The 15,435-nt window shown below is 50.7% G+C and overlaps 6 protein-coding genes across 6 annotated transcripts; 2 read left to right on the forward strand and 4 right to left on the reverse strand.

The window, feature by feature from the left end:
- Positions 1-802: 802 nt before the first annotated feature.
- Positions 803-2,612, reverse strand: BO85DRAFT_468418 (putative choline transport protein; the record flags this gene model as incomplete). Its single annotated transcript, XM_025662261.1, has 5 exons — positions 803-903; positions 985-1,218; positions 1,281-1,555; positions 1,609-1,948; positions 2,012-2,612. The coding sequence occupies 5 exons, from the start codon at positions 2,610-2,612 to the stop codon at positions 803-805; spliced, it is 1,551 nt and encodes a 516-aa protein (XP_025515669.1).
- Positions 2,613-3,670: 1,058 nt separating this feature from the next.
- On the reverse strand, positions 3,671-5,750 carry BO85DRAFT_519664 (MDR family MFS transporter; the record flags this gene model as incomplete). The annotated part of the gene is made up of 6 exons (XM_025665071.1): positions 5,476-5,750; positions 5,115-5,426; positions 4,524-5,047; positions 4,153-4,474; positions 3,934-4,076; positions 3,671-3,862 (listed from the first exon to the last, which is right to left on the reverse strand). The coding sequence occupies exons 1-6, from the start codon at positions 5,627-5,629 to the stop codon at positions 3,671-3,673; spliced, it is 1,647 nt and encodes a 548-aa protein (XP_025515670.1). The 5' UTR covers positions 5,630-5,750.
- Positions 5,751-6,418: 668 nt separating this feature from the next.
- On the reverse strand, positions 6,419-7,607 carry BO85DRAFT_448851 (putative glyoxalase family protein). Its single transcript, XM_025660037.1, has 3 exons — positions 6,982-7,607; positions 6,721-6,923; positions 6,419-6,589 (listed from the first exon to the last, which is right to left on the reverse strand). The coding sequence occupies exons 1-3, from the start codon at positions 7,113-7,115 to the stop codon at positions 6,513-6,515; spliced, it is 414 nt and encodes a 137-aa protein (XP_025515671.1). The 5' UTR covers positions 7,116-7,607; the 3' UTR covers positions 6,419-6,512.
- Positions 7,608-8,420: 813 nt separating this feature from the next.
- Positions 8,421-10,590, forward strand: BO85DRAFT_282835 (MFS transporter). The gene is made up of 4 exons (XM_025655213.1): positions 8,421-8,930; positions 8,994-9,980; positions 10,044-10,175; positions 10,236-10,590. Exons 1-4 carry the CDS (start codon positions 8,611-8,613, stop codon positions 10,486-10,488), a joined length of 1,692 nt encoding a protein of 563 aa, XP_025515672.1. The 5' UTR covers positions 8,421-8,610; the 3' UTR covers positions 10,489-10,590.
- Positions 10,591-11,540: 950 nt separating this feature from the next.
- BO85DRAFT_419843 (uncharacterized protein) lies at positions 11,541-12,644 on the forward strand (the record flags this gene model as incomplete). The annotated part of the gene is made up of 3 exons (XM_025657878.1): positions 11,541-11,777; positions 11,832-12,299; positions 12,363-12,644. Exons 1-3 carry the CDS (start codon positions 11,658-11,660, stop codon positions 12,642-12,644), a joined length of 870 nt encoding a protein of 289 aa, XP_025515673.1. The 5' UTR covers positions 11,541-11,657.
- Positions 12,645-12,785: 141 nt separating this feature from the next.
- BO85DRAFT_282859 (alpha-xylosidase) lies at positions 12,786-15,432 on the reverse strand. Its single transcript, XM_025655214.1, has one exon. It carries the CDS (start codon positions 15,314-15,316, stop codon positions 13,106-13,108), a length of 2,211 nt encoding a protein of 736 aa, XP_025515674.1. The 5' UTR covers positions 15,317-15,432; the 3' UTR covers positions 12,786-13,105.
- Between the last annotated feature and the right edge of the window lie 3 nt (positions 15,433-15,435).

Here is a 15,435-nt window from a genome sequence, read left to right on the forward strand (position 1 = left end):
TCGTGTGCATAGACCTACCTCACTTCCAGCATTCTATTATCCCAGCTTGGAATACTTATACAATGAAATATATAAAAACAAAGGCATCATTGCTCAAAAGTACTTCCATCAAAATGCACATATGATTACACTGTAACCTTTATACTATCTATTCCATAGATACTATCTACAACGATCAATATTAGTAGTAGTACCCCCACAAAAGCAGCGGCGCCCTTATCAGGTTACAGCAGGTATAAAGACTGCCATTTTAGGAAACTATGCGCGCCGTTGTGCCAGTCCAAAAATAGTAATAAAATGCACCTGTGGTAGGAGTCTGTGAGCACATCTGACCACTTCCATTGTTTCTTTGATCCTCTCCACCTGGAGACCGATAAGCGATGATAATTACCCCGTGCTCACGGCAATAGTAACAGCACGTTGATCTAAACCGTTATCTACTTATCTGATCAAAGTCGAGTGGGATCAAGTCGGCCGGGAAGTCACTATCCAACGAATTATCAAAACCTATCCACTGATCTCTCCTCCCCACTTACCGGACGGTTGGGGCTCGGAATCGTTCCGACGGGGTGTATGTCGCTACCATTAATCTTTGAAATCCCAAGTAGATGTTTAATAGTGGGAGTTGCAATAGATATTGAAGTGAAGTATAGATGAGAATGTATAATTTTGAATCGGCTTTGAAATCATTTGGTTACGAAGATAAACTACTATCTACTATCTATCATACTTCAGTGGAAAATAACCATACAGTCATTGTGTCTCATCAATCATCAGTTCAAGTTACATACAAGATAGTAAACTAGATATCTAAGCGTGGCCCGTGATAATGCCTTTTCGCATAAGCAAACCAGTTCCCTACGCCCAAGATCAACATAACGACTAGCACGACGGAAGCGTAATCTAAGCAATTTGCAAGTGTTAGGAAAGCGTACTCCTTATCATAAAGCAGGTCAATAGTAGGAAAGTAGAAGAAACACGTACTCATGTTACTCCCCGTAACGGGAAACTCCGTCGGAAAGCAAAAGAAGATCGTCAGAATGAAAGCCCAGATAACGCAGACAACGTTGCAAACGTAGCCTAGTACATTGGGAACTTTGAATCGGCGATCTGGAGGAAGGTAACGCGGATTCCGCCCGCCAACGAGGAGAAGAATTGCTGGGATGGCGTAGGAGATTTGGGCTACCACGACAGTGGTGCTGATAAAAGCGTTGAATGCTGTTATTTCGATGTTAGATCCTATGTAGAGGATGATCGTCTGGGCAAAGGCTTAGGCTTACCTGTTGTTGAGCAGACATAGACAATCCCGACCAGAAGCACTGCCGCACCGTCAAGGATAATGGCCCAAACGGGGACTCCGAGCGTAGGGTGTATAGAGGAGAGAAAGGAGGAGAAGAATAGAGCGTCATCGCGGGCAAAGGACCATGTAAGTCGAGAGGCAGTCTGATGGACTGCGTTGAGTGCCACGACAGAGACGACAAACAGTGCAGCCATGAAGACTGTCGCAGCTGCTGGGGAGTGAGTGGCTTTTTCCCAGATGTAGTAGATTGGAAACCTGTCGGTTTCCGGTAAGTAACTTTTCTTATTCAGGACTGGTGGCATACATACCCCGTGGAGGTGGTTAGAGATGCTTCGATGTTGTCATAGCTGTATAGGATGGCGATGGCAAAGGGGAAACCTGTCAAAAGCCCCACTGTCACTGTGGCGAGCAACGCCTTTGGTACGATGCGTGCGGGTTCGAGACATTCCTCTGCAAGGTGGAGTGCGGCGTCGAGTCCGGAAAACATGAACTGAGGCGTTGAGAGTCCTGTCAAGAAGGAGACGCCGTCCGGCCAGCCGCCTGAACCGTTGACGAACTGACGCCAAGTGTTCGAGGTGTTGATATGTGCGGAAGAGCGTACCGGGCAGGTTATGATAATAGCTAGGAAGGTTGAGATGGACAGAATGACTGCAAGAGGAGAAGCAGTGTATTTAGTATTGTCTTCTGCGAATTGGAAGGGAGCTAACTAACAGCCTAGGTTGTAGACCCAGAGGGTCTTGTTGGTGAGGAAGATGTTGTAGGTGACCATAACTGCGTTCAGCAGTTGGTATACTAGGAAATAGTGCCAGCTTTGGGCTTCATATGAGGGCTGCCACCGGATGACAATAGCCATGAGCGCCTCTGTTCCGGCCAGCGCAATAGAGGCCCCAAGGGTAATCCATGCAAACACTGCAGCCATGCCACTGAAGTAAGACAGGCCACGGCTCCATCGTTTAGACGCCAGGATGGAGGTAAAATGGTACTGGCCACCAGCAGTGGGGTACACGCTGGCCAGTTCTGCCAAGGTAACACCGGTACAGAACATGGCAGCAGTGACCAGTAGAATGCCATACAGTAGGGAGACTGCGCCGCCCGACTGAATTGCGATAGCAAAGCTCGTGGCTATGGCCACCCAGCTATTCGTATTGTTGTACCCCAGGGCAATTATACTGACTATGCTGAAGTTTCGCTTCAGGTGCATGTCCGGGATGCCCGTAAGGGCAACCTGCCCCTTGTCCATGTCGACTTCAAGGTCTGCCGATGCGGCATACCCGGGTTTCAGGTGCGAGACCTTAGTGTTTTCTGACTCCATGGCCTCTTATGTTGTCTGCCGTGTGATGAGGCACTGCGGAATCAATATACTTCAAGTGGAGGATCAGCCATCTTATGAATCCTTCCTACGATGATGGCCCTAGCTCCGCGTCCCCAGAAGGGACCTTGACAGATGTAAACCTCGATTACGATAAGCATCCAAGGTCGATAAGATCAAAGCGGTGGAGACTGATTTTCCTTGAATCAACCTATTCATCCAGGCCCGATACGGATGACTGATGACTGATACCCAAGATATCCCGGAACGCTTATCGAATTCCGAGACCTGTTATCACGTCCCGTCCAACCAAAAGGGAGTAAAAGCAAGACCATCCCCGGATTTAGGTTAGAGACGTCCACCATAGCGGAACTAGGGCGGAATTGCTCATGAACTGGAGGTGATCGTCGACGATCGTGCGGGGGAAAAATGCGGCTAACCATGCTATAGCGTCGTGGAGCTTGCCCTATATCTCCAGACTCGCCGCCAGCGCTGTCAGGAGGGTAGCTTCCCCGCAATATCCCGGCAGAGAGAATTTGGCGTTTATGGCTTCTATTGGTGTTTCACTGCGGTAATCCATGAAATGGGAGCTGCCCCAGAGTAGCTTTCCTCGGTAGACGGGGCTTTCTCCGCATTGCGGAACGGATCCTGCTGGGCGCATGGGATAGATTGAACATCTAGAACACAAGCCAAAGCGGGTAATTAAAGGGCATGATTGCACTGGAATCCAAAAAGAGTGTATTTATTCAAGTCTGCTTTTTCTGCGATTGGACGTCTCCTTCATAACCAGTCAGCTATCTGGTACGTCCAAAAAGACCATCCCGAATGGATGGTCTCAAACAAAAAGCTCCTGGCCCCTTCTCTCGTGAGCTAATTGACATCTGTCTAGTTCTAAGTTTGCGAAGCCGCGTCCCCCAACTTCAAGCTGGCGGTCATTTGTCTACCAGACCTACCTTCCCCGAGAGTCGCCACTTCGGCCCCGCATCTCATCCAGGCACTGGACGGTCCGCGTTCCAAACGGCCTGTTTTTTAAGCGAGCCAGCGTGCGACGTACGCGTGATCTACGCCTCGCTCGAGCGATGAAGGCCCTTTCCGCGAGTGAAGAGTGCCGCTGTAGCAGCAACGAATCCAAAACACGCTGACGCCAAGAACGACAGTCGTATGCCCCGGTAGTAGACCATCCGCGCAGCCAGCTGGATCTCTGGCGGCAGACTATGGATGGCAGACACTGAATGTCTGATGTCGTCAATAACCTGTGCGAGTAGCATAATACTGATCAGCCATTGTTTCAAGATATTAGTAAATCCACAGGGAGGAGAGTTACTTTCCATTTGTCAGGTATTCCACTCAAGGCCTCAGCGAGGCCTGAGCGCAAGGTGTTCTGGATGATAGTGGACGTAATGGCGACGCCCCACACTGTACCCATCGAACGGACCAAATAGACGGTGGACGCTGAAACGGCGTGGTCTGGCAAAGTCAGTCAGTTTTATTCAGAAGCTCCCCTCTGTCAAAGGAAAGGGAAGTGGCGGCAAGGTGCTCATACCCGCGTGATCGAATGCAGCAAGAAACGTGAACAAAATCCCTGGGTAAGTGATGCCTTGTCCAAGACTGGCGGGGATCATGGCCACGTAGTACTTCCACTCTGCGTCATTGAACTGAAGAAGCATTACAAGTATGTTGCCAATGCACATGAGAAACGAGCCTGTACGGACCAGGTAGGCCAGTTTACCCCAGCGCGACATCACGTAGCCAGAGATCACACCACCAATCGGGGTAGCGAGAGATGGTACAGCAAGTCGAGCACCAGCTTTAGAAGGGGAATCCAAAAGGATTACCTGAAACAGTAATGGAAGCGTGAAAAGGAACTTTGACAGTCAGCAGTGAACTGGGATACCTGACAGAAGGGTCGCTCACCGCATAGGCAGCCATTCCCACACAGACATTGGCAACCTGCGTAGCAACTGGCAGAACGCCTTTCAACATTCGAGGGGGGATCAATGGAATTGCAGTTGTCCTCGCTTCGATGAGTACGAAAAGGCCCAGTGACACTATACTGGCCACGAATGACAAGATCACCCATACGCTGGACCAAGGGAGCTCATTTCCACCCAAGCTAAGACCAATCAACTGCGTTGAAAGTCCAACAATCAGAGCACATGCTCCAGACAAATCGACATATTTCCAGATTGTCCGCAGACTTCTGCCTTCACTGGCAAACTTATCTTGCGTTGGCAGATTCAAAACAAGATGACCTGTAACCAGAGCTAGAAACCCGACTGGTACTTGTAATAGAAAGCACCAGCGCCATCCCACTGAATCGACAATGGTTCCTCCAAACGATGCGCCGCAGATGGACCCAAATCCATGCATGACGTTCTGTACGGCCTGATACATTCCGCGACGGCGGAAAGGAATGAGATCCGAGTTGATTATAGTAGCTGAACCACGTTAGTCACTCGTCTGGGATGTTGACAAGTGAGAAGGGGGAGATTTGCGAGTGTATACCCATTGTCATCAAGCCTCCACCGCCAATGCCGGTCAGCGCTCTCATCAGATTCAGAAAGACGATATCTTTAGCAATCCCACAACCCAGGCAGCCGATCATGAAGGTTATTGTCGCTGTAAAGAAGGAGGTCCGGCGACCGAAAATATCTGAGAAGCGACCATACAGTGGCTGGAATGCGGTACTAGTAATTAGATAGGAGGTTGTGAGCCACGAGGCGGTGTTGGCTGCGTTGAATTCGGAGCTGATCACAGCATAGGTTGAGGCAGTGATGGTGCCGTCGAAACCCGACAGGAATACATTCGACATGATTGCTGGCAATGTGTTAGACCCCTCATTTCATGGGGTCAAGCGACAACCAACCTAGTTGAATCCAGACAAAGCCTACTGGAGGCTTCCAGAGGGCCTCAACATCGGGACGCAGCAAGGGCTGCTCCTCGTGCGGTGTGGGCGGTTTGGTGCCAGAATCGTCTCTGGCCATGGCATCGGTGGAGGATCGCTCGGAGGAAGCACGCATGGCTGTTTCGGGTGCCTTTTCTTTCGCCGTCTCTGAAGTGGCAGCTCGAAGAACTTTGCTTGTGCCCCTCTGGGTACCTGGCAATAGATAAACTGCATCGACACACGGACCCTCTTTGTGGGGATCGGCTTGTAGTGTGTAGCGGCCATGGCGCAATAGCGCAAGGATGTTGCTCACGTACGGGTACCCGCTTTACCCTTAGCGAGACTCCACCGTCGGCAGTGACAGTGACAGGGAGCACGCTGGGCTGTCAGCAAACAATTATTCCGTTGCACCTATCAAGTCTTGCTAAGTACTGCAGATCCCTCGAGGGGCGGCGTCAACGCCGGAAAATCGAATCATAGTACTACGTACTCCGCTACAACTAACATTAATAAATCTTCTTCCGGGGAAAACCTGCTAACACTAACATATAAAGCAACTCTGGTCGACCCCCGTGCGGTGTACTAGTTCACCAGAAAGATTTCCGGATTGATCTCAATTCTCCAATCCTTCAGATCAGCCTTTCATTAAGCTCGATTCATCATCCCTTACGAGAGAGACAAATGGGTGTGTCCTTCACCAGGCGCGGGACAATATTACAACCATCGTGTCGTGATGTGCTACATATCTTCGATGTATCACCGCCATGACCTTGCCTTGACTGGGAGGCAAATCGATATATCGCTTATGCCAAAGTTCGTCTCGCATTCGTTCATCGGATCTCTGATAGCCGACAATAGGCTACCCACACAGGTATCGAGTCGAGGAGTCTACATGGGCGTACAGTGAAGAGGCCAACTGCAAGACTCTGGAGATGCACGCTCATTGTCCCATTGAAACTCCATCTTTCACTTATTATCGTGTTGCTAACAAACAGAAGGGTTCATCTCAGTTATTCATGTCATAGGGTAAATTCCAGCCGGTTACCCGCAAAGTCTCTGGCAAAAAACCGATTCGGATATTCGATGCCCTGGGCACCTACAATGAGATAGTCAAGGTCAGCGGGTCATTAGATGAAACCAATTTCGAACGGTACAGCAGGATAGAACCGCATTCGCCAGGGAAACACCCTTTCTAGAAGAGAACGAAGAGCGAGCAGGATAACATACCCGAGTTTTGCTCCCCCGGCTTATCAGCGTGCAAGGGAGCGGCATCGCCCCCTCTCTGATGATGTTCCCAGATACGCTGCTGCAGGGTCAACAGATGGTCCGGAGACCCAACTTTCAGGCAAGCGTGACGGTCGGAATGCAAATCGCTGTTGGAGCCAAAGGCTACATGAATCTGCTGGCTGCCATCCGGCGTGAGGTTGAACCTACGGCAAATTAACCACGACTGTCCCATCTTAGAAAGCGAGACTTTCATTGGCCTACCATAGAAGGGTTCCTTTCTGTAGATGGGGAACCGGAGCTGATGGCAGACCCAGGGTGTTTGTGTAGAATTCCTCCGCCCGGTCGAGGGTGCCTTCCGGGACGAGGATGTTAACGTGATGGAGACCAGTAATCATATTGGCACACGTAGATGATCTAGTCTCTTTCTTTGGGACCACCAAAGATGCGGGGAGAACAGCAACAGATAAAATAAAGAAGACGTGGGATCATTACCCGGCGGGTTATTGTTGTTGTTGTTGTCTGGATGGATCGGAATCTGATTTCCTGGCCGGTGAGGGGTTGGGATTCCCCGCGGGGTAAAACTGACCACTCACTACTCTTACTTAGAATAGTTTTCTTGTCTTTTATCTCCCGATCATGTCATTCGCACAGACATGTTCCTACACCCTCATCATCTTTCAGATCGCACGTTCGATCATTCTTGATCTGATGCCATGATCAGAGTCAACCAGTCAACCAAGTTAACTACTAGTTAGTAGTTAATTGTTGTTAGTCATTAACTAAGTTAATCAATGATCGAAACTCCTGCAAATCAACGAGGGCTTGTGATTTCATTGCATTTTTTCAAGGAGTGCGCAACATGGGACTTCATGTTCCACCAGCAATGTGGCCTACTTGAGAGGCAGTGGGCAAGAAAAGATGTCCTGTTGCTCTCCACGCAATTATATTCCAACTTGAACAATCAGTACGATGCCGATTGCCGGTCGGAAGCGGAACTCGTTCCGCACTTCCCCCTTTTATGTTTTGCCGGCCGGCATCGCAACAACAATCAATCGTGTCGCACTTTTCCCCCAACATTCCATTTGTCCGTCTGACGTGGGCATCAGATGGTCTCTTTACTGACAATGATCCAGATGTAACAGGTAACTGCTAGACAGTTATCGAGAATGCAAGCATGGGTTGGGCTTGGTCTTTCATACCTACCGCCACACCGATGTCTTTTTTCTGCGACGGAAACCATCCCGACGAGAAGTCTCGGGCTGGGCCCGGCTCTCCTAGTCGGTACAATAGGACTAGTCCCCGACGATGGAGAATGTTCGATAACGCCATATTGTATGCCGTCCGAATTCTGGAGAGCCTAATCCATGGCTTGGAGACCCGGTTTGACTTCCCGACCACTTCTCTCGGCTACGCCACTGCCCGAATCTTAAGTTGCCTGGTTTTACTTCCCGGGCGGGCACAGAATACTACCATCTATGACCCATGCACGCACAGTTTGATAGCTACCTAGCCGATCTGATGGTCCGCTATCAAGGCTTATACCAGTTCGTATATGCATAGCGCCATGGCTGCTCCGTCTTATCCGGGACAGCCCCAGGGAATCCTCTATCCACCCACTCGGTGGATCTAACGCTTCTGGCTGAGTGGCCGATGCTCTTCCTTGATGACCCACTAGAGCATTTGGTTTCCGCCCAAAGCTGGGTGAAAGAATGAAAAATGAGTAGCAAAAATTTGCAGGGCTTTTTTGGGGCCAACGAAGCCCAAATTCATATTTATTAATATTAGTACCATGTATGAACCCCGTGTTCGCTAGCTGACCTCCTTCCTTTGACTATTTCAAGCCTCTCGGTTTGCCCACCCTCCAAAAAGTGTAGAAGGTGATTTGTGATCATGGATCGACTCCATGATGCAGACCGAGCCGGAGACGACGACTCGTCCATAGCGGACGGTATCTCCCTATCCCGTCGCCGCTACTCGCGGGGCGGACCACCCGGCGATGACAGCATCGAGCTCGAGCGAATCAACACCTATCGTCTCCAACAACAACTGACTGTTGGATCTCGAGGAAGTCGCATACCGCAAGACCAATGGTTGCCTATTGGGGCAGGCAAGCCGTATCCCCCGCCTCTACCGGACTCTGAGGCATATGTGGTCGAGTTCGAAGGCGCGGATGATCCGATGCATCCCCACAACTGGCCCATGAAGAAGAGGTAATGCAACACAGCTCACCTGCCGGACTTGTATCTAGCTTGACGGTTGCTGATGCCATATAGGGTCATGCTTGGATCACTTCTCACCTCCTGTGCCCTAGTGACCGCTTACGGCAGTGCGGTGTTTGCAACCGCGGCTTCAGGTGCCCAGAAAGAGTTCGGCTTTGGTGAAGAAGTTGCGGCTCTGGGAACAACTTTGTATGTTCTAGGGTTTTCGGCCGGCCCGACAGTGTGGGCGCCTAGTTCCGAGTTGCTTGGCCGGCGATGGCCGCTGTTGCTTGGGATGTTCGGCTTCGACCTCTTCATGATAGCCACTGCCACCGCCAAGGATACCCAAACCCTGATGCTGTGCCGTTTCTTTGCGGGTTTTTGTGCGGCTAGTATCATTGCTCTGGTGCCTGCTAGCCTGTCTGACGTGTTCAACAACCACCAACGTGGTGTCGCTATTGCCATGTACACTATGTCGGTTTTCACCGGTCCTTTCACAGCCCCGTTCATCGGTGGATACACCGCGTCTAGCTATCTTGGCTGGCGATGGACGCTGTACGTCCCTGCCATAGTTGGGTTCTTCTGTCTCGCATTGATAGTGTTCTTCACTACAGAGACCTATGCCCCAATCATCCTGGTTCAAAAGGCAGCCATTCTCCGACGCCAGACACGGAACTGGGGCATTCACGCTCGCCAGGACGAACTGGAGATTGATTTCAAAGAATTGGTTACCAAGAACCTGGCGCGTCCGTTCCTCATTCTGTTCACTGAACCCATTGCGTTTCTGCTCACGCTCTACATGTCCTTCATCTACGGATTGGCCTATGCGCTGCTAGAAGCTTATCCTATCATCTTCGAAGGTACTTATGGCATGACCGGTGGTACTGCAGGGTTGCCCTTCATTGGGCTCATCATCGGTGAGATTGCGGGCAGCACATTTGTTCTGTCTTTGTCAGGACAATATTCGCGGAAGTTGGCCGCTAACAATTACGTCGCGGTACCCGAATGGCGTCTGCCTCCTTGCATTGTTGGTGGTGCTGTGTTTGCTGGTGGGCTGTTCTGGTATGATTGTCCCCGCGCGATATAAGACGTCGGACTCGGTGGAAATACTGATAAGCGATACAGGTTCGGTTGGACTGGATGGAACAGTAACATTCATTGGATGGCACCCACGGCTGCTGGTGTGGCTGTCGGCTTTGGCTTGACTTCCATCTTCATGCAGTGCTTCAACTATATTCTGGACACATACTCCAAATTGTGAGTACATCATTAAACCCCCCTATCTAACGACCCTTAGATTACATGCTAATGAAGCAGTGCGGCATCTGCGTTTGCGGCCAATACCATGATGCGATCCATGGTGGGCGCCGTCTTTCCTCTCTTCACGCGACAAATGTTCAACAACCTGGGCATTCAATGGGCCGGCACACTGCTTGGTTGCATTGCCGTGGTGATGATTCCCATCCCGTTAATGTTCTACCTCTTCGGTGGCCGTCTTCGGCAGAAGAGTAAACTGGCCCCTGTGATGGATTTGATGCCGCCCGTCGAAGACGATCTTAAAAAGGCGTAGGTAAACAGCTTTAATCCTGGGCTTTGCTGTAGATATAATACTTTAGATAGACACAAATAGACTAGACCACATATTTATAATCACATCCGAACTCTGAACACCTGTTTTACAGAAATCAAAGAATGTAAGACCTAGGGGCTAACGCTCCAATCTTTCATTGACCATCAAAGCCATCTATGCGCTCATAATCCAGAAACGGCTGTTAGACGGTCTCAGAAATGGCCTCGACTGAGCGAATAGCATGATCCCCAAGTACGGTCTATCTAGAACTATGTCACCAGCTTTGCTGGCATCCACCTCTGAAACATTATCAACTCGGAAGTTTAAACCGACCACACAAACAACGTCATGAATCGTCGAAACCTGTTTCTCACTCTGTAACAACATACTTGGGCTCCATCTGGAGAATTTCTGTGTAACGTGAAATTATATGAAGTTTCCAGGCACTTGGGTGCTTCTCGCATACCACACAGTGGTGCAAGGAATGTAGCTCCCGGGTAATTACCCCAGGATAAGCTTTCCATGCTTCTCGGCTGGCTTCGGGAGTAACCTTCTACTCTCTTTAACGGTCGTGACCCATTCACTGAAAAAAGGAATACTAATGTACCATTAGATCGGGACTTGGGTAAATCGAAATATAGCCAGTGCTGATCACCTCTCTATTCAGCACCAGCGGCAAGATCATACGCAATGTGCGCTTTCTGATAAATCAATCCCATCACGCAGGTTACAAATTGCGTGGCTGGGTATGGATCCGGAGACCTTTCACTCCCTTTAATGAAGACTCTACGCAGCGCCTACCCGTATACGGCTGCACTTACCAAGGTTTTAGCTCATTGATGATGCGCCTTCGTCCTCTGAAACAAGGGTAGAGGCATGGCTAAACATTCCCAGAATTCGGTGGCTGGGAGCCAAAGACGGCAGTGGATAATAGTCTATAGTATAGTAGGCGAGACTACACGCCAGCTATCTACGGTGTATAAGATCTTCTTTTCCTGCAGTGTCACCTTACTCTGAAGCATGACTCGTGCTTTACCTCGTGTTTCTCGCCTCATGAAAAGACTTGTCAATGCTTTATTGATCCAGCAGAGGGAGTTCTGCGATCATATTCACCCTTATAGTCACTAGTATACTAGCCTAAGAGAGAGCCAACCGGACACGAAACTACCATGGGCTGCCTCCAGATCTTCCTGCCTGGCATCGGCTCCTGCGTTGCCTTCTTGCTAGGCATTCTCTCTCTCTTTGCTGGCAGTCAACGCCAGTTTCTACCGCAGGCAGACCTTTTAACCGTAAGTAAAAAGTATTACCTATTCCACCATACACCACTGATGCCTTCTTTCAAGTTACACACAGGAGGAGCCGGCGGACAAGGTGCTCCCGATTACTTCTCCATCTACACCATGTCCTACTGCACCGGGTACCAAGAAACATACATATCAGACGAGACCACCAATGCCACATCAACCAAAAAAGAGATCGTCGACTGTTCCGACCGCACTGTGTTGTTCACCTTCAACCCCGGTGAGGCCATAATAAAAGCCATGGGCACCCCATCAGGCAGTCTCTCCCCGGACAGCTGGCCGTCCTGGATAACAGCCGATTTCGAGGCGTTAGCTCCGACCAACACCGCCATGGTCTTGCTCATGGTCCTTGGAACTACCGCATCCGCTATATCCATCGGAATCCGCATCTGGACGGTCGTGTGTGCACGGGCATCGGAAAATAGCAGGCCGCCCATGTACCCTGGGAGGCCGGCATCTAGCTTCGATCTTGATATTCCGCCATCTAACATAGAATTTCTTGCCTATCTGGTTAGTTCTGAGGTATAGCCCCTTATATCATCTTGAATTGCTAATGTCATGTCTACTTTGCAGGCAAGCCTTCTCACCTTCGCAATCGCTTCCATTATTGCTAGCGTCATCACAACCGAGTTTGTAAAGTTGATTAACAAATCCGGCAGTGGATATGGGGTCTCAGCGACGACGGGGACGTCGTTTATGGGGATGGTCTGGACAGCCGCGGTGCTGCAGGCTCTTACCACGGCTAATAGTCTCGTTGCTATTCTCCGCTATCGTGCTCAGCATTGTCGGTGTGATTGGGATGAGTCGGTGTCGTCTGAGTCGGTGGAGCAGGAGCCGCTGGTAGGAGGGGAATGATCGTGTTTGCTTGTCTTGGGGTTAACCAGTCTGATCATTTGGTAACAACTATGTGTGTTAACATATCTCACATCCACACTATGTATTCATTATCATATAAATATAGCCTTGTTCGGAACGTTCAACGTAGTTCGGATTTAGCATATTCTCTCAAATACAGTAGGATCTGCAGATTCTGCGATTGACTGGGGTGGACGAGCATTTGAGACAGAATACACACACATATGGGCCTCGTGAACTCCGAAAAAGTGACACGTGCCACTCACCTGACAGCGCCGACGATGCCTCCTCCTATCTTTCATTTTCTGCTACATTCTTCTGCTTATCTTGGACCTTTTCAAACCGTGTCTCCTGATTAAGTACCTTGACACTGTTGCAATCGAGAAATCTGAATTCTATTCAGAATGTCCTAACCGCTCTCATTGACTTTCTATCACGCCATCGATCTCACATCAGTGACTCTAGAATACATCACCCGACAGAAGCTCCTCGCGCGATCCCAGATGGAATACCGGGATATGCTGCACGGGCGCAGGAACCTTGACGACCTGTCCTCCCGCATACGTCTCATTCGTCCACCAGTACGTCCAAGGCTTAGTGCTATTATCTCCCGTCTGCGGAAGATATACAGGCCACTCAGTGACGTTCGGCAAGGTCACGGGAGAGACTAGGAGACGTGGACCAAACATGTACTGTTGAGTTGTGTAGTTGCTGTTCGACGACACCAGCTGAGAGATCTTCGGGTCGGTCTTCTCGAAGTCCATGTACAACGGGCGCATGATACTGCGACCCGTGAGGTGGAACTGGTTGAAGATCGATTTCAGATAAGCACCCAATTGGTAACGCAGGTGGATATACGAGACAATAATGGGGGTGTTGCTTGCACCATAGGACCATGGCTCATTGGCACAGGTGTAGGCATCCTGGTAGTAGCAGGCCCGACTACCATGAGTGCGCATGAATGGCAGGAAGGTTGTCCAGGCCAGCCAGCGCACATACAATTCCCGGAATTCGGGCGTGTCAATGTTTCCACTCCACCAAACTGTCGAGTCGACTTCGAAGCCGCCAGCATCGACGGTCCACCAACCCCAGCCTGTTGCTGCGGCGGACAGACCACTGGCGACCTGCACTGCCAGTGTGTCCCAAACAGAGGTGGTGTCTCCAGACCAGATCATGCTGCAGAACCGCTGGGATCCGATGTATCCGGACCGACTCAGGGAGACGTGATCGCAAGCGCTTCCTTCCTTGGTGTCTGTCGCATTGCGGAAGCCTTCTTCGATTGCCTGCTGATGCGCCCAGGGGTACAACTTACCCACGCCGAGCTGCGTGCCAGCGGCGTAGTTCACGTTCGGCAGGGTATACGGAATGGACTGAATGTATGTGCTCTGGCCGTTGTTCTCATAAGCCTCGCCCAATGCTCCGCCATCGGCCTGATCAATCCAAAAGTTCTTAATACCCTTGTCGTAGTAGTTTTTCTTCAGCATGCTCCAGAGGAATTTCCGCGCCGAGGGGTTGGTGGAGTCATAGTTCCGGATGTATGATCCGTTCCAGGAGTCAGTGGTACCAGGGCCGTCGCGGGTGGCTGAGAGCAGACCGTTCGCCTGCAGGGCTGCGTAGTTGACACTGTCATCGGCAACACTGGGCCATAGAGACGCCATCATTCCGGCTCCGGTCAGATTCTTGACTGTCGCCGACATCTGCGCGACATTGGGCCACAGGCGCGGATCGAGCGCCCAGTCACCCTGATGAGCCCACGACTGGTAGTCAATAACGATCATGGACACTGGGATGTCTCTATCATGGAAGTTCTGAGCCAGCAGCTCCACCTCCGTTTGGTTCTCATATCGTAGCTTGGACTGGATGTACCCGAGGGAAAAGTCGGGCGGGGTCGGTGCCCGTCCTGTCAAGGCCGAAATCCGCTGCTGGAGGGTGTCGTAATCACCTGGCTGTGCGGCGACGATTACATAGTCGACAAGCGTCGTAGACGCCGCGGTGAATCTGGTGCGCAGGCTGCCAAACTCCATACGCCCCTCGGCCGGCATGTTCCAGATAAAGGCATAGCCTTTGTTGCTCATGAAGACTGGAGTAGGGATGTGGGTGTTGAAGTTGACCAAGTCGATAACGGAACCCTTCTTGTTGATCATATGATCTTGTTGCGTGCCCGTGCCATAAATCTGCTCATCCGGAGTCGCACTGAAGGAGAACTCGGCAGAGAATTCGGCCCCAGGTCCCGGCCAGTAATAGTACCTGGGGTTGAGAGACTTCAGCGGAGCATATTCGTTTGTGAGCAGGGTCTCACTCCCATCATCATTGACGCGGTAGAAGGACAGGCGGTATCCGGCCGTGGTGCCACCCCAGCCAGTGGTGCGCAGGATGATATTGCCGTTGCGCAAGGTGCGAGGCTCCGTGCCGGTTGTTGCGGTGTCATAGCTCATGCCATGTGCGGTGTCCTCATAACCTTCAATCGGGGGATCATAGATGAAGCTAATCTCGTTGCCCGAAGGCGGACGGAAGGGCCATGCGCGCACGCGGAATCCGTCGTACCCAAACGGCTGGATGAGGATGGTCTCGAAGCCATGCTGGATACGGAGACCGGTAGAGTTGGGGGCGAGATAGGTTGCTGCTGCTGCCTGAACCAGGGCCCCTATGGCCAAAAGGGAAGAAAAATACATGATTCGGGCCTTCTATGTCGAATTCATGATACGGCCGAAGGAATTGACGCCCGCGTTCCGTCAATGCAGGGGCAAGTGCTCTTCGCTCTTGAGATGTCTTCGATGACGATTTAAATAGG

Source organism: Aspergillus piperis (assembly GCF_003184755.1).
Source record: "Aspergillus piperis CBS 112811 unplaced genomic scaffold BO85scaffold_8, whole genome shotgun sequence".
Classification (NCBI taxonomy): domain Eukaryota; kingdom Fungi; phylum Ascomycota; class Eurotiomycetes; order Eurotiales; family Aspergillaceae; genus Aspergillus; species Aspergillus piperis.

Excerpts from the sequence above, each read along its gene's own strand:
- BO85DRAFT_448851 (XM_025660037.1), bottom strand. The coding sequence starts at position 7,115 with ATGATTACTGGTCTCCATCACGTTAACATCCTCGTCCCGGAAGGCACC. Across the intron at positions 6,924-6,981 it reads CAGAAAGGAACCCTTCTATG|GTTCAACCTCACGCCGGATG; the intron begins GTAGGCCAATGA and ends AATTTGCCGTAG. Across the intron at positions 6,590-6,720 it reads GCCGGGGGAGCAAAACTCGG|GTGCCCAGGGCATCGAATAT; the intron begins GTATGTTATCCT and ends ATCTCATTGTAG.
- BO85DRAFT_282835 (XM_025655213.1), top strand. The coding sequence starts at position 8,611 with ATGGATCGACTCCATGATGCAGACCGAGCCGGAGACGACGACTCGTCC. Across the intron at positions 8,931-8,993 it reads AACTGGCCCATGAAGAAGAG|GGTCATGCTTGGATCACTTC; the intron begins GTAATGCAACAC and ends GATGCCATATAG. Across the intron at positions 10,176-10,235 it reads CTGGACACATACTCCAAATT|TGCGGCATCTGCGTTTGCGG; the intron begins GTGAGTACATCA and ends CTAATGAAGCAG.
- BO85DRAFT_282859 (XM_025655214.1), bottom strand. The coding sequence starts at position 15,316 with ATGTATTTTTCTTCCCTTTTGGCCATAGGGGCCCTGGTTCAGGCAGCA.